General features: G+C 46.1%; 1 protein-coding gene across 8 annotated transcripts in view; it reads right to left on the bottom strand.

Moving 5' to 3' along the window:
* Positions 1–25,838, bottom strand: part of EPHA5 (EPH receptor A5) — a 255,158-nt gene that overhangs the window by 188,418 nt on the left and 40,902 nt on the right. For all 8 annotated transcript variants that reach the window (XM_081836263.1, XM_081836264.1, XM_081836267.1 and 5 more), the window contains exon 3: positions 12,081–12,744. In XM_081836263.1, the coding sequence (XP_081692389.1) occupies positions 12,081–12,744 (664 nt within the window). The remainder of the gene's footprint in view (positions 1–12,080; positions 12,745–25,838) is intronic.

Raw genomic sequence — 25,838 nt, 5'->3', positions numbered from 1 at the left:
GCAGTTTTTTCGTCTTGCGAAGCAAGCCCATTGACAGCTTAGCGGATTAGCGCTATTAGCGGTTTAGCGGCTTTTAGCGGATCAGCTGATAAGCGGCTTAGGGCTTAGGAAAAGGGGGGGAAAGGAGGGAAAAAACCCGCAGGAACTCGCATGACATTTCGTCTTGCGAAGCAAGCCCATAGGGAAATTCGTTTTGCGAAGCGCCTCCAAAACGGAAAACCCTTTTGTCTAGCGGGTTTTCCGTCTTGCGAGGCATTCGTCTTGCGTGGCACCACTGTAAGGGCGGGGGGATATATTCAGGAGGAAAGGAAAGGCTGGACCTTTCCCTCAATCATGCTAACTTTCTATGTGCAAGGAGGGGTTTGTTTGTTTGTTTGTTTTTGTTTGTTTGTTTGTATGGAGAAGCATTTATACTTGTAAGACGACACTTGCAATATGCCAGGAAACAAAAGAAAAGGCTTTACTGTATTGCTGATTTCTGCTGTGGGTCTTACTTGCAAGTAAAGGTAAAGGGATGCCTGACCATAAGGTCCAGTCGTGACGTGACTGACTCTGGGGTTGCGGCGCTCATCTTGCTTTACTGGCCAAGGGAGCCGGCGTACAGCTTCCGGGTCATTTGGCCAGCATGACTAAGTCGCTTCTGGAGAACCAGAGCAGCGCACGGAAACACTGTTTCCCTTCCTGTCGGAGCGGTACCTATTTATCTACTTGCACTTTGACATGCTTTTGCACTGCTAGGTTGGCAGGAGCAGGGACCGAGCAATGAGAGCTCACCCCATTGCGGGGATTCGAACCGCCGACCTTCTGATCGGCAAGTCCTATGCTCTGTGGTTTAACCCACAGCGCCATCCGCATCCCTACTTGCAAGTAGATTTGGTTATATCTGGATTTTATTCCTCTGAAGCATTAGGAGCACCTACACGAATGCACTGAAATGACCCAGTATGGATCACTGGCCATTAACCACGTCCAATTTCCTTGCCACCAGCTCTGCCAGAGGAAGCCTGGGCTGTCACCAGGCGAGAAGAAGTGGCAAATGCTGCAATGCTTCATTCGTATGGGCAGCAGTATGCTTGGAAATCTGACTGGCCTCTTTCAGAGCAAGTATGTAAGACAATCAAACCCAGTTTAGCACACAAGTTTTGACATATGAAATCATGCTCGATCAGCGAGAGTCGGAAAATAATGAAGGGGGACTGAGGAGGAGAGCACTCCTAAAAACCAGCATGGAAGGGGGGGGGGAATAATGCAGTCCAGTCGTGAGCTAAAAGACAGGGAAGGTCTTGTCCAAAAGGGAAATGAGAAGAAAGTGTAAAGACATGAGAGGACTGTATAGACCTACAGTATCCCCAGAAAAGAAGAAGTTTGTTTTGCTACATTTCTGCCTATAATGAGCTCCCAACTTGTGGCTCTACAATTCTCTGTGCAACTTATCCATGCAGTTCAGACTTCCAAAGTCAAGCACACACAGTAGTAGCCCACAGAGAAAAACATCTCTGCTCTTATCTAGAGATGTACCACTACCTCCTGGCAGTGCAAAAGCCTCACTGCAGTGTTGCATCACAAATCGTGTCCTCCTCACAGAGAGCACGTGTTGCAATGATATCATCAAAACTGACCTCACTGCTTTTGTGGGTGGGAGCAATTGAATCGCCACAACAACCCAATTGGTGGTCCCTTGGTTACTGGGGTAATTCTGGCCATTGGAATTGTTCATGCACCAACCGAGGGACCCATATCTACCACTGCATGTTGCGCTGAGCTTCCTCTTTTCACCTCGTGCATCGGATCACTCTCTCACCCTCTCTTTTTTAGGGTCCATTATGACCTTGCTAGGGACACCGGTGGCACTGTGGGTTAAACCACAGAGCCTAGGGCTTGCCGATCAGAAGGTCGGCAGTTCGAATCCCCGCAACGGGGTGAGCTCCTGTTGCTCGCTCCCTGCTCCTACCAACCTAGCAGTTCGAAAGCACAAAGTGCAAGTAAATAAATAGGTACTGCTTCGGCGGAAAGGTAAACGGCGTTTCTGTGCACTGCTCTGGTTCGCCAGAAGTGGCTTAGTCATGCTGGCCACATGACCCGGAAGCTGTATGCCAGCTCCCTCGGCCAGTAAAGCGAGATGAGTGCCGCAACCCCAGAGTTGGTCATTACTGGACCTAATGGTCAGGGGTGCCTTTACCTTTATGACCTTGCTATGCTATTGTGGGTCGTCTGTTTTGGGGACAAGGGCTCGGTAGGAATTTTCCCATTTGGCAGACTGGCTGGTGCCACTTGGGTTTTGCCTGCCGTGTAGCAAATCGTCACAACTTTGTAAGGTTTGGTGGTTAGGCATTGGTTCAAGGTGGAGTGAGGGGAGGTTGTCACACCTGCCCCTCCAATGCGCGAAAGGGTATTCCATTTAAGGAATCCAGGGGCTCACCTTGTGGCCAAAATTATGCCAATAACCTTAAACTAAATTCCGTGTCTATTGTGTATTTATTTATTTATTGGGGGAGGTCTTGGGGTGCTAGTCGCATGGCGCCTGGCTAATTTCTAACACTGCATGCTCTATAAAGCTCCCATATGGTCTATACCAGGCATAGGCAAACTGGACCCTCCAGATGTTTTGGGACTATAATAATAATAATAAATTTTATTTATACCTCACCCTCCCCAACCAAGACCGGGCTCAGGGCGGCTAACAACCAATAATAAAAACAAGTTGATTAAAATACAACAAAAAACAAGATTAAAATACAACATTGAAACATTAAAATGCAGCCTCTTCACAGGAGGTGAAAGGAAAAAAGAAAGAGGGAGAGGGAATCAAATTGATTCCAAGCCAAAGGCCAGGTGGAACAACTCTGCCTTACAGGCCCTGTGGAAAGAAATCAGATCCCGCAGGGCCCTGGTCTCATGAGACAGAGCGTTCCACCAGGCCAGAGCCAGTGTTGAAAAGGCCCTTCCTTAGGGCCCAGGACCTCTAGGGTGTTGCTATTTATGGACCTTAAGGTCCTCCGTGGGGCATACCAGGAGAGGCGGTCCCGTAGGTTCGAGGGTCCAAGGCCATGAAGGGCTTTAAAGGTCAAAACCAGCACCTTAAATCTGACCCTGTACTCCACCGGGAGCCAGTGCAGTTTGAAAAGCACTGGGTGAATATGCTCCCAGGGCAGAGACTCCATGAGGAGCCTCGCTGCAGCATTCTACACCCACTGGAGTTTCTGGTACAGCTTCAAGGGCAGCCCCGCATAGAGCAAATTACAGTAGTCAAGCCTGGAGGTGACCATCGCATAGATCCCTAGCTAACAGGACCAGTGGTCAGGGATGATGGGAGTTGTAGTCCCAAAACATCTGGAGGGCCGAGATTGCCTATGCCTGGTCTAGACCCTGCAGCCGTGTTAAAAGAGGTGCTCAACTGACCCAGAGGGGGAGAGTGGGAAGAAGAGATTGCAGCCACACCCCAGGAAACAAGGAAATGAGGAAGGAAGGGCTACTGATGACCTGTGTGGTATGAAAACTAGAGGCAGTGAGCCCAGGTCATGCTCCCTCTGGTTGGCTCCAGCACATCAACCACTCAGGAAGATCACATCCACGCTACAACAGCAGCAAGAATTCTCATTGCAAAGTATTGTAAGACACAAGATTTACCCACTCTGGAAGAATGGCAGATGAAGGTGATGGAATATATGGAATTGGCGGAAATGACTGGCAGAATCCGAGACCAGGGAGAAGAGTCGGTGGAAGAAGATTGGAAGAAATTTAAAGACTACTTACAGAAATATTGTAAAATCAATGAATGTTAGAATGATGTCGGAATGAAGTTAAGTGGTTCTTAGCAGTAACGCTAGAAAGGAGTAGGTGAAAACGGATTGTTAACAGGCGAGAAAGTAAAGTTATAATATATTAAGATAAGGGATTAAGATAAAAATAAAGAGGGAAAGGATTTGCTGAATTAACCAACTGAACTGGAATACAAAAAAGGGAGGTGTGAGGAGGTCAGCGAAACAAGTAAATGAAAGATAAGTTATGGAATGATGGACTTACTTTTAATTGTGTTTATTTTTTCTGTATTTTGTATTTTTTTTATCTTTTTCTTACCTTTGTAACCTTTTTTGAAATTTCAATAAATTTTTTTTAAAAAGGAAGATCACATCCAGGGCTTCAAGCTGGCATGTCCTATATGTGTTCATGTGTTGTTCCCTGTGTCTCCTCTACAGGCGGAGAAGGAAATCATGTGGTTTGCATTTCGCAATGGACCAAGCCCATCAGCTGTTCCCAAAGCTGCTTGCGGATCAGAAAACAACTCCCGGTGAAACTACACACCGTTCTGGATTTTGCGATGCAGTTTCAGCGTACAAGCGGCACACACAGCAACACACGTTTTACATTAAAATGCAGGTCTTGTCTTGCCCAAACAATGCATTAAGCTTCATTGACAAAATATATATACAAATCATTGTGTGGACTTCTATGCATCCGTTCAATGAAGCTGCACAAAATACCGTAAGATGGTATTATGCTGCTCAGTCCAGAATCCCAACAACTGAGATAACAAATACGCCACTCTTAATTTTTTGCCATGATCTGCATCTATCTACCTATACACAGACATATATATTTAGAATAGACTAAAACACATTCAAAAGTCATAAAAGCCCCAGCCTTGTTTGGAGAGCAAGACAGCATTGCTCTCATGAATCAATATCGAAATCTTCACTAAGGATAGCTTTGGTGGATGTGAAACAATTGGGGCTAAAGTACTGGCAATATGACTTAAATAGGGTTTTTTAAAAAAAAAAAAATCCTCCACAGACAATGTGCACATAAAAAGATCTTTTGTGCATAATAAACTAAACTAGAAATGCAAACATAAAACACATAAAGAAATATTGCTTATGAGTGAAACGTCAGGAGAACATTAATTACCGTTAATGCTGCTATAAGGAGAAGCATTAGGCAAAAGAGATGCATAATTATCAACACCAGAAGCCGAAATATGTACAGACGTGAGTATGGAAAGCAAATTTTGCTGAAGAAAACTGCTTTTTTACATTATTGAGTCTAACAAAATCAGGCTGGCGGAGGGGCAAATCTACCGGATTTTTCGCTCTATAAGACGCACCAGACCACAAAACGCACCTAGTTTTTGGAGGAGGAAAACAAGAAAAAAAATATTCTGAATCTCAGAAGCCAGAACAGCAAGAGGGATCGCTGCACAGTGAAAGCAGCAATCCCTCTTGCTGTTCTGGCTTCTGTGATAGCTGTGCAGCCTGCATTCGCTCCATAAGACGCACACACATTTCCCCTTACCTTTTAGGAGGAAAAAAGTGAGTCTTATAGAGCAAAAAATACGGTACTTACTAAGTTGGCAAATCTATTTCTTGGCTTTACCATTCCTCACTGCAGGTAAGACTTTGCACTACTGAATTTTCCTTCATACAAAAAATTAAAAAATCATTTCTGTACAGTCCTAGGGTGCTGGCTATCCAAGAAGGTGTCTACTGGACATTTTGTTATTTATGTGCAAGGAAGTTTGCGTACTTGATATGGCAATGCAAGCCCCCACTTGCTGTCCAGCTGTACCCCACACAGATTTCCCTCATCAGTAAGAACAAAGCTCCACCAATCTCTTTCTTCCAGAAAGACTTGTCAGTCCCACAGGATAAAGGTAAAGATAAAGTACCCCTGACCATTAGGTCCAGTCGTGGACGACTCTGGGGCTGCGCACTCATCTTGCTCTATAGGCTGAGGGAGCCGGTGTTTGTCCACTGACAGCTTCCAGGTCATGTGGCCAGCATGGCTAAGCTGCTTCTGGTGAACCAGAGCAGTGCACAGAAACGCCGTTTACCTTCCCGCTGGAGCGGTACCTATTTATCTACTTACAGTTTGATGTGCTTTTGAACAGCTAGGTTGGCAGGAGCAGGGACCGAGCAACGGGAGCTCACACCATCACGGGGATTCGAACCGCCAACCTTCTGATCAGCAAGTCCTAGGCTCTGTGGTTTAACCCACAGCACCACCCGCGTCCCACAGGATAGGCAGGAGCAAATAACAAAATGGAAAAACACAAATACACAAACACACACATGCAACCCCAACAAAAAAATGAGGCTATTGCCTCAAATTTTCCTGCTCATTTGCATTCCCCCAAAAGTCAGAGAGGCTGTGCTAAGACAGCTTGCCTGTATACTCCAGGATCTACGTGCCCTTGTGCAAATTTTGGGTTGCACAAAGGGGGTAGGTAAAGATACATGAGGAGGTGAAATGCAGGGGTTGGATATGTCAGGAAGAGACTTGGGGATATTTCCTTCAACTCAAAGCAGCTCAACAGCAAACCTAAGCACTGACAAGATCCTTGAGGATCACCAGGGAACTAAAACCAGACTTGCCCACAAATCATTAAAAAGCTACTAGTCCACGCATATTTGCAATAGCCACTTGCGTGTCGGGGTCTTGCAAGCCACCCCTAAATAATTCACAATTCACACATAATTTTTGTTTAAGGTTTTTGGCATAATTTTGGCCACAACTTTATTAAAATACATAAATGTGAGTGGTTGCTTAGGCATTGGTTACGACTATCTGTCCCCACACCCAGAGACAGAACTGACTTCCGGATTCCAGCAAAAGCCAGTAAGGGAAAACAATATTGGGGAGAGCAGGGAGCCGGGCACCAGACCCTCACCTCTCCCTGCATGCTCCCGGGGGCTTGCGTGGCCCTAAGCCCCATTCAGGGGTACGGACAAAAGAATGGCAAGCCCCTGGATTCCTTTAACGGAATTCCCTTTCCTCAGCAGCATTGGAAGGGCAGGCACAGCCGAATCCATACCCCTCCACCAACCAATTTTTAACCAATGCCTAACCACACAACCTTACAAGTTGTGATGATTTGCTACGCAGTAGGCAAAAACCAAATGGCACCAGCCAATCAGCCAAATGGACAAAATTCCTACCAGGCCCCTGCCTCAAAAGCAGTCAACCCCATGACAGGCATAGCAAGGTCAAACGCAACAGCTGCAAAATTAAAGATGCACACAGCAAAAGAGCCCAGTCAGTGCTGCGTGACTTGATTTTATAACCTTTGGTCCGTCCCCCTAAATGGCAACACCAAAATTTGCCCAGTAACCCAACCGCCCAATCACTGCAGATGGTCATCCATACTAACTCGCCCAGCAACAGAGGGGTGACCTGTCAGACCCCACCGCAACACATGTTCTCTATGAAGGAGAACACACTTTGTAGCCCAGGAGACAAGACACAACTTTGTAAAGCTTTTCCACCTCACTTAACAGGCATCCAGGGGAGTGGCAAGAGGCCACAACATTAGCAGTCAAATTAATTAGCAGTGGGTGATATCCTAAGTACGTTTGCCACAGTTTCCATAGGAAAACTTGGTGCATAAGCAAAGCAAAACCTTTGGACGAATTGCCAAATTATAAATATGCAGGCAAATAATACACAGCTCTGCCAAAACCAACAATTCAGCAAAGATGCTGTGGAAAGTTCCTAATTAAAGTTAATTAGGAACTTTAGGTCATGGTATTTATAGGAAACTAATATGCTGTCGTCTCAGCCCATTTTTGGTTTGCATCGGAAAAAAGCGCACAAATGGTATTTGTGGCGGGAAATGCTCCCTTTAGGCTCTGCTGTTTCCAAATGCAGCGCTTTCCATGCTCAGAGTCTTTCCGTCCATGCTTTATTTCCATGCTACGCAATCACCTCCCAGTAGAACAATTAATGTTGCGTGCTGGGGTTTTTTTATCCTCTAAACTTGACCTATTTTTCCACTATACCTTAGGGTGCAATCTTCCTTCTGTTACTCACATGAATGGACTATTCAGAGTCACAGAATTTCATCTCAAGTGTATTCGTTCTTGTCTCCATTTTTTAAAAAAAATAAAAATAAAAATATACCGAATTGGATATGAAGTTGCTCCAGGACTCCCAATTCAGCCATTCCAAACATCAAGCATGATAACAAAGAAAGCCGCAGGTGGGGTTATGACCACAACTGTCTGAGGCAATCATTTCTTCCATTAGAGAAACAATCGCCAGTTTCAGTGACACTTCAAACAGTGTCTGAGCCATACAGCTTCAAGTAGCCAAGTGCTCTACCTCTATATATATAATTTTAAAAAACCAAAAACAGGTATCCCAAATCAATTCTACACAGCACTGTACAGTGGTACCTCGGGTTACAGACGCTTCAGGTTACAGGCTCTTCAGGTTACAGACTCCGCTAACCCAGAAATAGTACCTCAGGTTAAGAACTTTGCTTCAGGATGAGAACAGAAATCGTGCCGTGGCAGTGGGAGGCCCCATTACCTAAAGTGGTACCTCAGGTTAAGAACAGTTTCAGGTTAAGAACGGACCTCCGGAACAAATTAAGTTCTTAACCCGAGGTACCACTGTACTGGCAAAAATAGTGTGAATTGTGGTCCAATATTATAAAATTGGGGATTTAGCCTGATTAATCAATATTTATTTCATCAACATAACCTTTTGCAGATTGCCATGAAACTTGACATTTTTGACCCCTAATCATATGCCATAAGTTTGCCATCTCTTCCCAGCAATTGCAGAACAATTTATTACATTGTTCAAGGATAAAAAAGTAAGAATCCTTTAATAATACACTCCTCATTACAGCAAGAATCAGAAAGCACAATGGAATATGAGATTCTATGGTTTCCTTGCAGAAACATATGATTTCCAAACGTAAGCCTCTTCTGCTACCTTAGGCAGGGTTTTGGTCCAAGGGAAGGCAAGGCAAATTGCTTTGCAAAGCCCAAGAGAGGACATCTAAGGCATATATGCTACCCTGACCAGTTACTCCTAAATTATGAGCCCTCCAGCAAACAAAAGAAGTGAGCGGTTTAGCACAAGGTCACCACACAAATCACAAAAGTGATATTTTTAAACGATAAAAACATTTCAGTAATTAAAATTATCCATGGACTAGCAGGTACATTTCAGAGACATCTACAACACCTCGCATCCTTAATCTGGCACACAGTTATTCATTTATACTGCAAATGAAACAAATTGGCTATGCTGAAACGCTTGCAATTCCAGTATCCCCCTCCCCAAAGTCCTTGTTCCATTGACAACTAAGGAGACACTTAAAATGTGCATTCTTAGCTATGTCAGCCTCCCCATTCGGCTGCAAGCTCCTAGGTTATCCTTATCAACCTATGTGGGGTTTGGCCGTGTGCATCTGAACACCAGTTGTGTGTTTGTGAGGTGGGGTGGGGGGTTACACTGTTGACTATATGCCCTGCATATGGGTTTTCTGAAAATATCTGGCTGCCTTCTTGTCCTACTGGACAATGGATTTCTGGTCTAATCCAGCACAGCTCTTATTTGGCCTTATGGCTTTCTGATAGACATGAACATTTTGATAACGTATCCTCTATCATTTTTCAAACTTGAACAAGGATGACCAAATCAGTCAAAAGCGCTACTACTGCTGCCTGTTTGCTTTACAAGCGGTAAAATATAGCCAACGCTCCTTTCATTGAATAGTCAAAGATTAGGAATACCCAAGTACTTTTAGAATCGGATGACACACATGGTGCTGTCCTTTCATTTCTGGTTCATTTCTTTAAAATCAAGAAACTTGGCAATCACATAAAATTACCCATACCTTGATTTAATCAATAAATAAACAGTCCAGAAAAAAATAACAGCAAAAATGTATTAAAATCTGCAATCCAATTCGGCATGTGATGCATGCCACACATCTGTTCACAGATTTCCTTGTTAGGCTGGATAAAGTTGTGCGCCTGATTTGAAGCACCCAATGCCATCCCATGTGTATGGCGAGATGTTCATGTGGGGTGCAGGAAAAAAATTCTGGCCATCTTACACAACACTGAACTTAAGACCACTGCATTATTTGGTCTAAATCCTTAACACATTTCAAAGAACACTACTCACCAAGTTCCCTGAATGACCCTGTTGCTTCTTAGTCATTAAAAAAACCATTTGCTCATTTATAAATAGAAGTAATTTTATACCGCCCTTCGATCACATTTCCAGGACAACCCACAAGAAATAATACAGTGGTGCCCCGCAAGACGAATGCCTCGCAAGACGGAAAACCCGCTAGATGGAAGGGTTTTCCGTTTTGGAGGCGCTTCGCAAAACGAATTTCCCTATGGGCTTGCTTCGCAAGACGAAATGTCTTGCGAGTTCCTGCGGGTTCCCCCCCCCTTTCCCCCCTTTTCCTAAGCCGCTAAGCTGCTTATCAGCTGATCCGCTGATAAGCCGCTTATCAGCTGATCCGCTAAAAGCCGCTAAACCGCTAATAGCGCGAATCCGCTAAGATGTCAATGGGCTTGCTTCGCAAGACAAAAAAACCGCTATACGAAGAGCCTCATGGAATGGATTAATTTCGTCTTGCGAGACACCACTGTAATTCAAGTGTAAAAACAAAATTGTTACACCGTAACCAAAGCAACGACGGACAGCAATCTATACAGCACAAGCAACTCAGCCTCCAGGGCAATCGGCAAATATAGCCAGACTTAGACCAAAGCCATATTTACAATGAGTCAAAGCAAAACGGCAAAAAGTGTATTATTAGCAGCAGCTGATAGAACACTGGATGGTCAGAGGTAGCCATGGAAGACTGCGAGAATGTATGTAAGAATATAGTGGACTTTTGTACAAAGTGGATTTGTATCATGAAAGGATGGGTTTCCTTTATACCTAGGCACTCCTGTCTCCACACACCTGGAGTTCATCGGTGCAGACAAGCAACCACTTACTAAACATAAATTGCAGACTATAACTCGAGAGACAGATAACAACAATCCTTTGGTGCCCTTGTCTGCTTTCTGTGCAATTTTGGTCCAGATTATGATTTACTCTGTCCATGGGTTGCTGCCAGTGTGGTGTAGTGGTTAAGAGCGGTAGTCTCCTAATCTGGGGAACCGGGTTTGCGTCTCCGCTCCTCCACCTGCAGCTGCTGGGTGACCTTGGGCCAGTCACACTTCTTTGAAGTCTCTCAGCCCCACTCACCTCACAGAGTGTTTGTTGTGGGGGAGGAAGGGAAAGGAGAATGTTAGCCGCTTTGAGACTCCTTAAAGGGTGTGAAAGGCAGGATATCAAATCCAAATTCTACTTCTTCTTCTGCCACAAACATAGCTATACTCACAAGCCCATAATACAACACCAAGGTGTCCAGACCTTTGCAATCCCGTTATTTCCTTAGGGCTGACTCTGTCCATGGCCACATGCAAATCTACATTTGTTTCTAGCTTAACACAGCCATGGCCATCTACTCAAATGCAGCGACAGCCATCAGCTTACAGCAATCTAAGAAAAGCTGAGTAGCAATGTCACTTGCCTACTCATCTGAAGCTCTTCTAAGGAGGCTCGGTGTAAACTCTTGCATTGCGAAAGTCAGAGTTTGACAAATAAGGGCTAACTCGTGCATGCGTGCACATTGCTCAGTTCCTTATCAAGTGACAACTTGTGGCTGAGTGCATGAAGATCCTTCACCAAAAAGGTAAAGCTAAAAAGGTAAAGGACCCCTGGACAGTTAAGTCCAGTCAAAGGTGACTATGGGGCTGCGGTGCTCATCTCGCTATCAGGCCAAGGGAGCCAGCGTTTGTCCACAGACAGCTTCCCAGGTCATGTGGGCAGCAGGACTAAACCACTTGTGGTGCAATGGAACACCGTGATGGAAACCAGAGCGCATGGAAATGCCGTTTACCTTCCCATCACAGCAGTACCTAGTTATCTATTTGCACTGGCGTGCTTTCAAACTGCTAGGTTGGCAGGAGCTGGGACAGAGCAAGAGGAGCTCACTCTGTTGCGGGGAATCGAACCGCCAACCTTCTGATCGGCAAATCCAAGAGGCTCAGTGGTTTAGACCACAGTGCCCCAGCATCCGAGAAGGTAGGGTGTTGATGTACTGCAAAAGTTCCATCTATGCTGCTATGTGCATGTATGAAATAAAAACACTGCCATCGTTATGATAAGGAATGTATCTATTCACTCTGACATTGCATAAAGAATCTGCATATTTAACAGCATTCGAAACTGATCATCCAGCTATACCAGCCAAACTATTCCCAACATTAAATCCTTACCCTGACAAGTGTTGTTCTTCTCTTCGTAGCCCGCTTTGCACATGCATTTCCCAATCGGCACCAGCCATTCCCCTTCGGCACTGCAGTGCATCCGTGGGGGTTCGTCTGTCACAGAGTGGTTCACACATGACCCCAAGACTTCCAGAAGCTGAGAAGAATCCGCTCCGGTGATGGTGTCGGGGAAGATGGCCAAGTTCCGAACCACCACAGGGCACTTCTTGTAGTACACCCTCACAGAGACCAGCGCAATGCAGGCACCCACATCTTGGAAAGCAAGGTAAAATCCCTTTTTGGTCAGTGGCCCAACATCTCTCACCTCTGTGTTCAGCTTCATGACTCTATCTCCAAGGTCTAGCTCTGTGAAGCTCTCATCCGCCGCAATGGTATCAATCTTGATGTACTGGTTTTCTTTTACGTTCCTTCCGTCTTCGTCATCCGATTCAAAATAATACATATTAAAAGTCTCTTTGCAAGTCCCAAGTCCTCCAGGAAGGCTGTTGCAGTCCCTAAGGGTGAATTTCAGTTCAATGAAGATTCGAGAGGCTCCTTTGTTGGAGATCCAGCTTGTCAGAAGCCAGTTGTTCTGACTCTGTTCCATGACTCTGCACACTTGATATGTGTGGATCGGTGCATAATTCTCATCCACCTCGCCAATTTCTTCCCACTAAACGTTTGGGGGGGGGTGAGAGGGAGGAGAGAAAAAGAAGAAAAATGAAAGCACACATTTAAAAAACAGATTGCAAATGTCTGTAATTCTAAGTTGATAACTGTGCTAGACCTCAGTAAGCAGAAGTGAAGTATGTTTGCAAAAGTTGGGTGTCTGCCAGATATTCTAAAAGCTAAATTGGGAAGAGGAAGAGGGAGAGGGAGAGGGAGAGGGAGAGAATGTGACCTGATTCTGCCAGTAAGAAGAATCCTGTTCTTTTGGGTGCATTCTGACCACCTCCCCCCTTTTGCACATGCTGACACATCATTACCACTGCTTCATACATTCCAGAGCGGAGACGTAACACGAAAAGAGGTTCTACTACATCGCTCTGAGAATCCCTGGGAGCACACGCTTCAAATTAAGTTAGTAATTGCAGAGGGGATGAAAAGAGGAAATGCCCAGGTCATACACACAGAGGCAAACATGGAAAGCTGGGGAAATATGCTTCTTATCTTCTACAGCAACCAGGAACCAGTCACTTGGTCCAATTTTTCAACGGGGCACCAAGTTTTCCACATGCCTGCCGGTAAGGTCTTCCTTTCCCAGTTACTGAAGTGTTAAACTTAGACCAAAAGCTGAAGTACCCCATTACTGTTCAATTAATACATTATACGTTCTAGCTTGACGCTCCCTCGACAATGGGGAAGAAATTGTTTATTGTGGCGTGTTAAACTCATAAGGAAGCAAACAGCCTCTGCCGTGTGTCCAACAATGTTCTCATAAAAGCTCCACTAAGGAAGAATCACATTGTTTGCTGACTGGTTCCTCTTATGCCGCACTACTTAGCCGCAAATATTCCTTCCATCCTCATGTTGTGTACTTCTACTTTGGTACTTGGCGCTTATGTCTATTAGTCCACAGTAGCGATCCATCAAAAGCACACACGTTACAAATGGGTAACAAATGGTTCCTCCTCTTACAATGATCTAGTCACAAAGGAGCCCACAAATAGAACTTTGTAGGGCCAGAAGCCACTTTAGATATGGGTGCCTTTTAGATATCAGTTCTCAAAGCCGTGTTATAAGAAAATCCTTAGCCTCACTTGGATTATCAAACAAAGATACCAGCCACGAATATAGGAGCAAAACAGCAGCCAGTAGGTCTGGTCTTTATTTTAAAGGACTGTTGCCGACCACATGGGAGAAGCAAGAAGAAGCCCAGAACAAAGGATGGCTCCCACTTTTATCAGTTTTACAAAGATACCCACAACACCCCTAAAATTACACCATGCATACATCACAAATACATCACAAATTGGGAGGTTCTGGTGAAAGAAACCTGAGTATCAGGTTTGCCCCCATCCTTTCCTTGACCTCCACCTCACACCCATCAAGTAAGACAAAAAAAAATTTACAAGTTCCTGGTTTGTCCTAACCAAGAACCTAATCCATTCCCGATGGTTTGCTATTGTCCACAGGATGACTACCTGTCTGGCACCCATTTGCCAGGGTGCCAGTGATGATCGCTTATGCAAAAGGTTGCTGTCTACCTGATCCCAGGTTTCAGGGATTATGGCTGTCTTTTACCAGTTCCCCAAGTCCCCCCTTTGGTAGCCATCTTTTCCCTGAGCAGAGCAGCATTGGAGAAATTGTATGGTGCAGTGTGTGATGTGGTGTTTTGAGAAGACACTGTGTGTGAGCATTATAAAAATTCCTGTAACAGCCACTTGAGAAGAGTCTCCCACCTGCCTTCTCTGCAGTCTGCACAACTGCTCACTCATCGCACTACCTGTGTGCTCCTGGCCAAGGGATATTTGCTACAGCTGTCTTGCTCCCCTCTGCCGCAGCCAGAACTGGTCAGGTGCTGCCAGAAGCTGAGCAGGCAAGAGGTTGCGATCCAACGGAAAGCTACTCTCCACATCTGGCTGAAGCAGCTGTGGAAACAGCTAAAGACATTGTGAGGGCTCATTTACAGCCTCCTGAGCAGCAGTCAGCCCAGCAAGCAATTTATTTCTGCAAGGAATGCATGTGGATGTGGGGGCCTGATCTAAAGGAATACAAGTGGTACCTCAGGTTAAGAACTTAATTTGTTCTGGAGGTCTGTTATTAACCTGAAACTGTTCTTAACCTGAAGCACCACTTTAGCTAATGGGGCTTCCCGCTGCTGCCGCACAATTTCTGTTCTCATCCTGAAGCAAAGTTCTTAACCCAAGGTACTATTTCTGGGTTAGTGGAGTCTGTAACCTGAAGCGTATGCAACCCGAGGTACCACTGTAATGAAATTATTGCTATTGTTACTGTTATGGAATAGTTACAGATAGGTAGCCGTGTTGGTCTGCCATAGTCAAAACAAAACAAATTCCTTCCAGTAGCACCTTAAAGACCAACTAAGTCAGTTCTTGGTATGAGCTTTCGTGTGCATGGTATCTGAAGAAGTGTGCATGCACACGAAAGCTCATACCAAGAACTGACTTAGTTGGTCTTTAAGGTGCTACTGGAAGGAATTTGTTTTGTTATGGAATAGACATCCATATTTTCATCAGAGAAATGTTGGAGAGTATGTTCTCTGTTCTTTTGGGAAAGCAGGGAAACCTTCTGACAAATATTCAGCCAGTGATGGCCAAACTTGGCCCTCCAGCTGTTTTGGGACTACAACTCCCATCATCCCTAGCTAACAGAACCAGTGGTCAGTAAGGGTAGTCAAAATTTATTACTCTTGGGTATCTCAGCTGTGGGCTTGAAAAGGGATTACACACAAATGCTGAATATACACCAAGACTCTTCCCCCAAACTTTCCTGAAAAACATGCTTCAGCTTATTGTCAGTTAGTTTCTCAAAAAACTAAAATGGGGGGGGGGGTAGTTTAGTTGCAGGCCCATTAAGGGAAAATGCTGTGACAAAACACTGTTCTATTCTTAACCTGAAACCTTTCTTAACCTGAGGTACCACTTTAGCTAAAGGGGCCCCCCACTGCTGCTGCACTGCTGCCACGCGATTTCTGTTCTCATCCTGAGATAAAGTTCTTAACCCGAGGTACTACTTCCAGGTTAGCAGAGTCTGTAACCTGACTGAGTCTGTGTTCAGGATGGAATGATGGAAGCTGCAAGGTCTGAAGAGCCAAAGCTTCCCCACCCCTGGAATAGATGGACCCTTGGTCTGGCTAGCCCAGGCATACCCCATCTCAGCCTTCCAGATGTTTTGGGACTACATCTCGTCCTGTTAGCTAGGGATGATGGGAGTTGTAGTCCCAAAACATCTGGAGGGCCGGGTTTAGGGGTGCCTGAGCTAACAGGACTCTTCTTAAAAAGCTGGAGGGGGAGGAGAGCATGGGTCTCAAATTTTCACATCTGCCTAGCAACAACATATAAAGGGGAGCAGAGGTCTTGCCACCAGCCATTTTGAACAGAATATTCAGCAGAGATGAAAAGAACTGCCCCTTTCTCTCCCGTCTGGCATTGCTGCAAAGTTACTTGAGAAGGAAACAAGATGAAAAAGCAGCAGCTACTGCTGCTGCTAGTGAGTGAAGGCTGCTTATCTCTGCAAACCCACAAGGGAGATCATCAAGATCTTATCCAGGCACCCTGACCTTTCCCTATTATTGTACCTTGATTCCTATCTCAGTGCAGGACAGCAACTTCCAGCCCGCCTCCCACCACTAAGCCATTCGTATCTGCAGCACAAACAAGACTACAGCTACCTCCCGAGACTTCTATCACTACCCACCCACTGCAAAAGGTTTACCGTAACATGCCAAACATCAGTTCGCTTTAAATGAAATAAAGAGAAGGAATCACCAGGCATTGCATGGATTAAACGGCTTTGAAACTTTTCAATGGAATAAGAAGGTGCTTAACATTGCTGCTATACTGGTTTTAGGTTGTATTTTTGTTTCAGTGATATATTATTTGTTTGTTTTGGGACTGTACACTCAGGCTAAAAATCTCTCTCGTTCAGCATCCAGCTTTGACCAAGCTGCAGGAGTTACCAGAAGGACCAGCGGTGGAGGAAGCCTGTTATGTACTGAGTTGAATAGGGTCCAAAATGCAGCAGTCTGATTGGTCCTAGAACAATAGGACCCAGAATGCAGCAGTCTGATTGGTCCACAGGAGCCACCCAATCCAGCTCCAGGTAGAAGTGAATCGGCAACCTACAGGAGAATCCCGGAATTAGCCAATCACGTGGGGTCCATTGTGTAAATAATGTACAGTGGTGCCCCGCAAGACAAATGCCTCGCAAGACGGAAAACCCGCTAGACGAAAGGGTTTTCCGTTTTGGAGGCCCTTCGCAAAATGAATTTCCCTATGGGCTTGCTTCGCAAGACGAAAATGTCTTGTGAGTTCCTGCGGGGTTTTTTCCCCTTCCCCCCCCCCTTTTCCTAAGCCGCTAAGCCGCTGATAAGCCGCTTAACAGCTGATCGCTAAAAGCCGCTAAACCGCTAATAGCGCTAATCCGCTAAGCTGTCAATGAGCTTGCTTTGCAAGACAAAAAAACCGCTATACGAAGAGCCTCACAGAACGGATTAATTTCGTCTTGCGAGGCCCCACTGTATATAAAGCAGACATTCTGGGGGAACTTCCATTCCTCCTCACCACTATGAGCTGAATAAAGAGCATGAAATCCACTCTGGACTCTGAGTATATTTCAAAGCCTCTCAGGGACCTAGGGCACGGCAAACCGCCCACAGGGGCAGGGTGAACCGCGGGGCCTCTTCCAGCTGGGGGGGGGAGGCAGTGGGCGGACAGTGCAGAGCCAGTGGCCGGCGGCCACTGCGGGTGATTAGCATGGCAATTGGCACCCAGGGGGGTGATCTGCACCCAGGGGGGGGGGCAGCACAGCAATCTGTCCAGGGGAGATTTTATCACACACACCCCATCCCCCTTCCTGTGCCCCTTAGAAGGCCATCCAACCATCTTAGGGGCTCCACTCCAGATTTGTGTAGGACTCACGCCTTACGCCTTTTCTTTTCCCAAAGATCTCCCTCAAAGCATCAGAGGTTTAGGATCAGAATTTTTCTTTTCCTAGATGGGCTAGCTTCCCAGGTTGATGATCCCTATCTGCTCTACCTAAGACCGCTGGATATGGAGGATCCATTTAGCCACCATGGCTAATAGCCATTCATAGGACCTGCCCTTATTGAATGACTGATTGATTGATTGATTGATTGATTGATTGACAGCTCTACACTAGAGGCACACTGCCCATCCAACGGCAGGGAGTGCCATACGTTCACAATCAGAAAAGTGATTTAAAAGAAAAACCAGCTAGGACGCCACATGACATAAAAAGAAACTGCAGCAGACTTGAAGGGCTTTTACCCAGTTCAATTTGTCTGAGCGCCACATGACTGCAAGATCCGTAATTTAACTATCTATGAGATTAAACCCCAGAACATGTGACATTAATTTGATGCTAAATGTTTCTTCCAAGTCTCTAACAACCTGAGAAGGAAAACATACATGCATTTCAATTACCTGGTGTTAAATCATTTATATAAGCAAGGCCTATTTCTGAATCGTAAGTGTTCAGGGGCGAAAAACAGCGAGTGAGTTAACGGGGGGGGGGGAGGGTGCCTCACAGCCCCTGCCAACCACGCTATTCACTTCAGATATAAATGCACAGTGATAAAGACAAAGATATCACACACGTACTACTAAAAATACAAGGCACACAGCATGTGGCAGACCAGCCTCAGGTTCAAGTGCTAATTTTAAAATGCTGGCTGCAAAAACATCTCCTGTCAAGGGAAATGTTTGCTTGAATGGCTAGGTACAATTTGTAAAGGTGGGAAACTGGCTGGCTGCTTACCCTGCTAGAGCACAAGAGACGCCTCAACTATCAAGGCTGAAGGAGTTTATTAAAATCCAAATTTAGGACATGAACCTGCCCACCGCCCCAACATTCGTAGCTAATTTTGCTGCCGTGTGATGGAGGTAAGCGAGTTGCCCAAATAAGAAAATGGATGTACTCTCCTTTTCTGGGACAGACTAGCAGTATATTAAGTATTAATGACTCATAGTGTGGTTTGTCTTCCATCTGTATTTGGTTTAACGGTGACATCAACTGATTCAGACTGATTGTGTGTGTGTCTCTCTCTGTGTGTGTGTGTCCCGATTTACCCAGTGCATGTGGGGCAGTGCAGAATTTTCTCCATACATTTTTGGCTGACAAATGCATTTTGGTTTGCAAAAGTGTGCATCACACAGGTCCACGCATCAGGAAACCCTGGATCTGCCCCACCCCCTCACCAGAAATATGAAATAACCCTTGGCCAGTTGAATGAGCCCAACAGGCCATTATATCCCCAGATTCATAACACTAACCCACCCCCAAGAAACAGCCACCTGACCACAGGTGTGTACAGTAGTACCTCGGGTTACATACGCTTCAGGTTACATATGCTTCAGGTTACAGATTCCACTAACTCAGAAATAGTACCTTGGGTTAAGAACTTTGCTTCAGGATGAGAACAGAAATCGTGCAGCGGCAGCAGGAGGAGGCCCCATTAGCTAAAGTGGTGCTTCAGGTTAAGTACAGTTTCAGGTTAAGAACGGACCTCCGGAATGAATTAAGTACAGTGGTACCTCGGGTTACGTACTTAATTCGTTCCAGAGGTCCGTTCTGTTCTCATCCTGAAGCAAAGTTCTTAACCCGAGGTAATATTTCTGGGTTAGTGGAGTCTAACCTGAAGCGTATGTAACCTGAAGCATATGTAACCCGAGGTACCACTGTAATCACAAAAGTATCCCTCCCAAAGGAGACGATCATCAAACACAGATGACAACACAAAGACACTTTGACCCAACCCCAATACACAAGCAGTGCATTTCTTTCAAACTAGTCCATCAGAACTCCTCCCAGTCGCAGTTCTGTATCCTAAAACAGTTTACCCAGTCACCCACATTGGCAACCCAAATCATGGGTTTCTGACATGTTTAAGCTAGGATGGCAAGTCTCCGTGCCACCCAGAAGCCTTTGCTCACTCTATCCCTTTGTGCCCTGCTCAGTGATAGAAATTAGTCAGGCGCCAGGAGCGTTGTGTTACTGGTGCGAGTCCAACTGTAACCACATGGAGATCTCTGGGTGCTACATTGGCAACTGATATGTGCTTCTGGCTGGCCCACCAGCTATCTTAAGCAGGTAAGATGAGCTTATTTATTGCATCTACATCCCATCTTTTTCTCCAAGGGGTACATGGTGCACCCTATTTGCTCCAGTGAGATATTCCAGGGAGTTCCAAACACAGACCCAGGGTCTGTGCTTCTTTTTGGAAAAATGGGGCACAGCGGAGACTGTGGTATCTTTATGATAAATGGTCATCTACACATATATACAACATGAGCCTAAAGGTAAAATGGTAAAGGACCCCTGGACAGTTAAATCCAGTCAAAGGTGACTGTGGAGTTGTGGTGCTTATCTCTCTTTCAGGCCGAGGGAGCTGACGTTGGTCCACGGGCAGCTTTCCGGGTCATGTAGCCGGCAGGACTCAACCGCTTCTGGCACAACAGAACGCCATGATGGAAACCAGAGCACACGGAAATGCCATTTACCTTTCCGCCAGAGCGGGAAGTATTTATTTACTTGCACTGGTGTGCTTTCGAAATGCTAGGTTGGCAGGAGCTGGGACAGAGCAACAGGAGCTCACCCCATTGCGGGGATTTGAACCGCCAACCTTCAGATCGGCAAGCCCAAGAGGCTCAGTGGTTTAGACCACAGTACCACCCGCATCCATAAGCTGAGCCTATGTAGGAGGGGTCCACAGAACGCCAAGAGGCTCTGGCTTTTAAGCAGACTCCAACCCCATCATTCTCAAATGTTGCTATGTGTCCCTTTCTCCCCTGCCCACTGCTTCTAACTGCTTCTAATTCTGCTGCTTAACTCCCGACACTCTGCACTAAGCTTCTCCCCACATCACTTCCCCTCCTTTCTTTAAGCTCTTGGCTTTTATCTCTCCAGTCAAAGGGGTCTCACCGTTTTGCCCACTATGGTGAGGTTCTTTGATCCCTGGTACTGGATAGCTCTGTTGGTAGAGACTCTTAATCTCTGGATCATGGGTTCAAGCACCATATTGGGTGAAAGATCCCTGCATTGCAGGGGGTTGGTATACATGACCCTCATGGTCTCTTCCAACTCTACGATTCTATGATTCTGTGATATTGCTAATAACCCATTACCCCAACCTAACACCTCAGACAGCAGGCCAGTGCTGCCTTAGTCAGCTCTATCACTTGGTTTAATTAAAGGATTGGCAAGGTCTAACATGGCTCAAATACACACTTGGGTCTATCCTAAATACACGAGTTTAGCTATTTCCTGGCTTTAATACGCCAAACCTACATAAATTCCAAAAGGTAAAGGGACCCCTGACCGTTAAGTCCAGTCACGGACAACTCTGGGGTTGCAGCGCTCATCTCGCTTTACTGACCAAATGAGCCGGCATTTGTCCGCACACAGCTTCCAGGTCATGTGGCCAGCAGGACTAAGCCACTTCTGGTGAACCAGAGCAGCGCACGGAAACACCGTTTACCTTCCCGCCAGAGCAGTACTTATTTATCTACTTGCACTTTGTGCTTTCGAACTGCTAGGTTGGCAGGAGCAGGGACCGAGCAACGGGAGCTCACCCCGTCGCGGGGATTCGAACCGCCGACCTTCTGATCGGCAAGCCCTAGGCTCTGTGGTTTAGACCACAGCGCCACCCGCGTCCCACACATAAATTCTACCACTAGCTTAATTTGGAATTTAGGGCATCTTTCACCCCCAGATTCATAACAATACATTGGCTGCATGGAAACCCCGCTTTCAACCTCAAAATCTGGACTTCCCCCAGGCATCGGTCATCCGGGTTTGCTTATTTATTTGTTTTGAGTCTCCACAAAGTGGGTGTGTGCCTCACCTTGGCCTTTATCAACACTGAAAAGTCAGCCCCCTTTTCAGGGCCAGCTTGCATCCAACTGAGCCCCAACTTCCAATTAGAGTTAACTGGAAAATCCAATTGAAGCTGAGCAGATGTTGCTCCGAAAAACACAGCGAAAGGGACCAATTCTACAAAAGCCAGAAAGTCAGGATATTTGGCACAGGCACACTGCACACGATAAGTAAAATATTTTCCCCAACTAGACTGGGCTTCGTATTAATAAAACTTATGAAATATTAAGCAAAAAACAGCAGATGGAATACGGGACTTTTTAAAAAAAAAAAGATATTGCAACAGCTCAGAATCATGAATATTTAAAATATGGATTAAGTTTTCTCATTTTTTGAAAAAAAAGATCTGATAAGACCTGATCATAGTGCCCAATAGAATTTGCTCATTTATACCATGGAATGCCAGGTACATACTGAATATCAAGGGACCAAACCTAGCATTTAAGTTGGAGGCCTGACTAATGCTCCAGCTTGCCTCCAGGCTCAGATTCTCATTAACCTCCCCTGCTATCCTTACACATTTCTCGGGAGCACTGCTGCAGAAGATCTTTTTCCCTGCAATTTTTAAAAACCACTTTCCAACCTGCACCAGCCCCCCACCCTTATAAAACAGGGCACACTTTTCAACGCAGCAGCACCCAGATTGGTAGCAAGCCTCGTCTGCTCTCCTGTCCCGTCAACCCTTTCCTAGGCAAGGGTCACAGTTAAACACCATCAAAATTCATTCGTTTCATGTACTTCAGGGAAGGGACTTGATTTGGAGGCTAGGCACGTGAGTGTGCAGACAGCTCGCCCACAAGAGGAAAGTTAGCGGCTAGAAAAAGGAGGAGAACAGGGTGCAGCTTTGAGGCAGCGCTGCCTTTCAGACTTCCTTCAGATTCTGCTTGTCTGCAGCGGAGCAGATAGCTATATTAAGCTGGCAAATAGTCACCTTTCTTGCCACCGCCGTTTGTGTGAATTTCCCCCACCCCACTCCTCCTTCCCCTTGAATGCTGGAGAGCAAACTGATGAAAAAGAACATCCTTCGCCAGTTCAAAAGAAGAGGCTCGTTGAGACTGCATGAAATGGCTCTGCGCTGTGTGTTTGAAAGAGCCTTTCCAACGTAAGGGTGGCAAAGTAGCCGGCAGAGAATGCGGTTCCTGTTAAACCAGCATTCTGGGCTCAGAGTGCCTGTCAGGTGCAGAGGCAAAGCAAGTCTTTTATGCCCTGCCCGCCCAACTTTGAAGAGCTGTGTTGGCAGGGGCTTGCTTTCTGGGTTCCATTCCCAGCTCCAAGCTGGATAGAGCCCACCTTGACTTCACCAGTATTTCTCAGACTTAGCCCAAGGTCAGGGGCAATTCTCCCAAACCCTCCAAATGTCCCTATTTTCCAGGGACAGTCCCGGATTTACAGAAGCTCTCCCAGTTTCTGATCTGATCCCAAGATGTCCCACTTTTCCTTAGAGTGTCCCTATTTTCATTGGAGAAATGCTGAAGGATATAGTAAAGGTAAAGGGTAAAGGGACCCCTGACCGTTAGGTCCAGTCACGGACGACTCTGGGGTTGCGGCACTCATCTCGCTTTACTGGCCGAGGGAGCTGGTGTTTGTCCGCAGACAGTTTCTGGGTCATGTGCCCAGCATGATTAAGCCGCTTCTGGCAAACCAAAGCAGTGCACAGAAACACCGTTTACCTTCCCGCCGGAGCGGTACCTAATTATCTACTTGCACTTTGATGTGCTTTTGAACTGCTATGTTGGCAGGGGCAGGGACAGGGACCAAGCAACGGGAGCTCACCCCGTTGCGGGGATTTGAACCACCGACCTTCTGATTGACAAACCCTAGGCTCTGTGGTTTAGACCACAGTGCCACCCGTGTCCCTGAAGGATATAGTAGGAGGTCCCTATTTTCATCGGAGAAATGTTGGAGGGTGTGGAATGATACAACCCCCAAGCCAAGGAGATAAGTAACTATACAACCTTTAGAAGACATCTGAAGGCAGCCCTGTATAGGGAACTTTATTAATAATGAAATTATTGCTATTGTTATTGTTATGGAATAGGACATCCATATTTTCATCAGAGAAATGTTGGAGAGTATGTTCTCTGTTCTTTTAGGAAAGTAGAGGAACCTGCTGACAAATATTCAGCCACTGATGGCCAGACTTGGCCCTCCAGCTGTTTTGGAGCTACAACTCCCATCATCCCTTGCTAACAGGACCAGTGGTCAGTAAGGGTAGTCAAAATTTATTGCTCTTGGGTATCTCAGCTGTGGTCTTGAAAAGGGATTACACACAAATGCTGAATATACACCAAGAATCTCCCCCCAAACTTTCCTGAAAAACATGCTTCAGCTTATTGTCGGTTAGTTTCTCATATTGCCTGGGAGAGACAAAAAAAAATGGGGGGGGGGGTAGTTTAGTTGCAGGCCCATTAAGGGAAAATGCTGTGACAAAACACTGGTCTTCAGCTTTCCCAGTACTTTCGAAAACACAGGCCTCTCTGTATGCTGCAATCTTTTGGCACACAAAACAAAAGGTCTCAGCCTTGTGTCATTCAAGACCAGACAACAGAACTGCACAATGCAGCGGTCCTTTGACAGAAAACCTGTTATTTCACCCTGCCTCCCTTGTCTCTAATTTGCCAAGAGCTTTTCACGCAGATAATATTACAATCGTGGCGAAGGCCTTGACAACTGCAGCCATAAATCAATTTCAAATCTTTCATTAATCATCTTTCTGTAATCAGTGGCTATTCAGTGCAAATTTACATCTCATTTCTGTTGGCCAAACACCCGCATTAGGGCTTTGAAGCTTAGTCAGGCTTAAATGATTATATATCCCCTAATAAACAGCGAAGTCTTCTCTGTCTGGATGCCGTGAGCTGCATTAAATGGCACGGGAACATAGCCTGCGCTGCATACTGTACACCAGGCAAGGAGACCCCCCCCCAAATGCACAGCTATTTGTCACACAGGGATCCAAGGCTCAAGGGATTTATGGCCCAGTAGGGATTGTGGTCTAAACCACAGAGCCTAGGACTTGCCGATCAGAAGGTCGGCGGTTCAAATCCCCACGATGGGGTGAGCTCCCGTTGCTCGGTCCCTGCTCCTGCCAACCTAGCAGTTCAAAAGCACATCAAAGTGCAAGTAGATAAATAGGTCTGCTCCGGCGGGAAGGTAAACGGCGTTTCCGTGCGCTGCTCTGGTTCACCAGAAGCGGCTTAGTCATGCTGGCCACATGACCCGGAAGCTGTACGCCGGCTCCATCAACCAATAAAGTGAGATGAGCGCCACAACACCAGAGTCGGCCATGACTGGAGCTAACGGTCAGGGGTCCCTTTACCTTTACCTAGGGATTTCAACCACCTCTCTCCCATGATGAAGGCCAGTGGGTCCTCCTAGCTAAACCAAGCGTGTAGATGCCTTGCTGGGTTAGACACACACACAAAAAAGATCCATCTAATATGGCATTGCAATCTGACAACAGTGAGCCAAACATCTCCAGGAGCTGATAAGGAAAGTTGGAAAGCAACAATTCTCCCCTAGAATACGGAATCCTTAGAATGTGGCATTCCACCTCTGGCAACTTAAGAGCCGGATGGCCAAACAAAGAGTCAGGGAACAGTGATGAGAGATTAGTATGTGCCACTGTTTTCAAGGTCAACATCTAAACCATTGAGCCTCTTGGGCTTGCCGGTTGGAAGATCAGCGGTTTGAATCCCCGCGATGGGGTGAGCTCCCGTTGCTCTGTCCCAGCTCCTGCCAACCTAGCAGTTCGAAAGCACGCCAGTGCAAGTAGATAAATAGGTACCGCTGTGACGGGAAGGTAAATGGCATTTCCGTGCGCTCTGGTTTGGGTCTGTGGACAAATGGCAGCTCCCTCAGCCTGAAAGTGAGATGAGCACCACAACCCCATAGTCGCCTTTGACTGGACTTAACCGTCCAGGGCTCCTTTATCTTTTTACCTTTTTATATCACCCAGCATGCTGGTGTCCCCTCCTGCCAGCAACTTTTTGCTTTTTACATTTTTTTAAAATAATAGCCCTGCACTCCAAACAAACCCCACAGTGCCTCCGGGCCCAATCTAGTTTTTACCACTATGGTGCTGCCACCCACCCAACAACCCTCTGGGAAGGTCATAACATGGTGGGAGCCATGTTCAGGGTCCCTGAAATGCGGCATGGGTTCTGCACAGTATGGCATGGGTTCCCG

This window comes from Podarcis erhardii (assembly GCF_964252035.2).
Source record: "Podarcis erhardii genome assembly, chromosome: 13".
NCBI lineage: Eukaryota > Metazoa > Chordata > Lepidosauria > Squamata > Lacertidae > Podarcis > Podarcis erhardii.
This window is presented reverse-complemented; position numbering and strand designations above follow the sequence as displayed.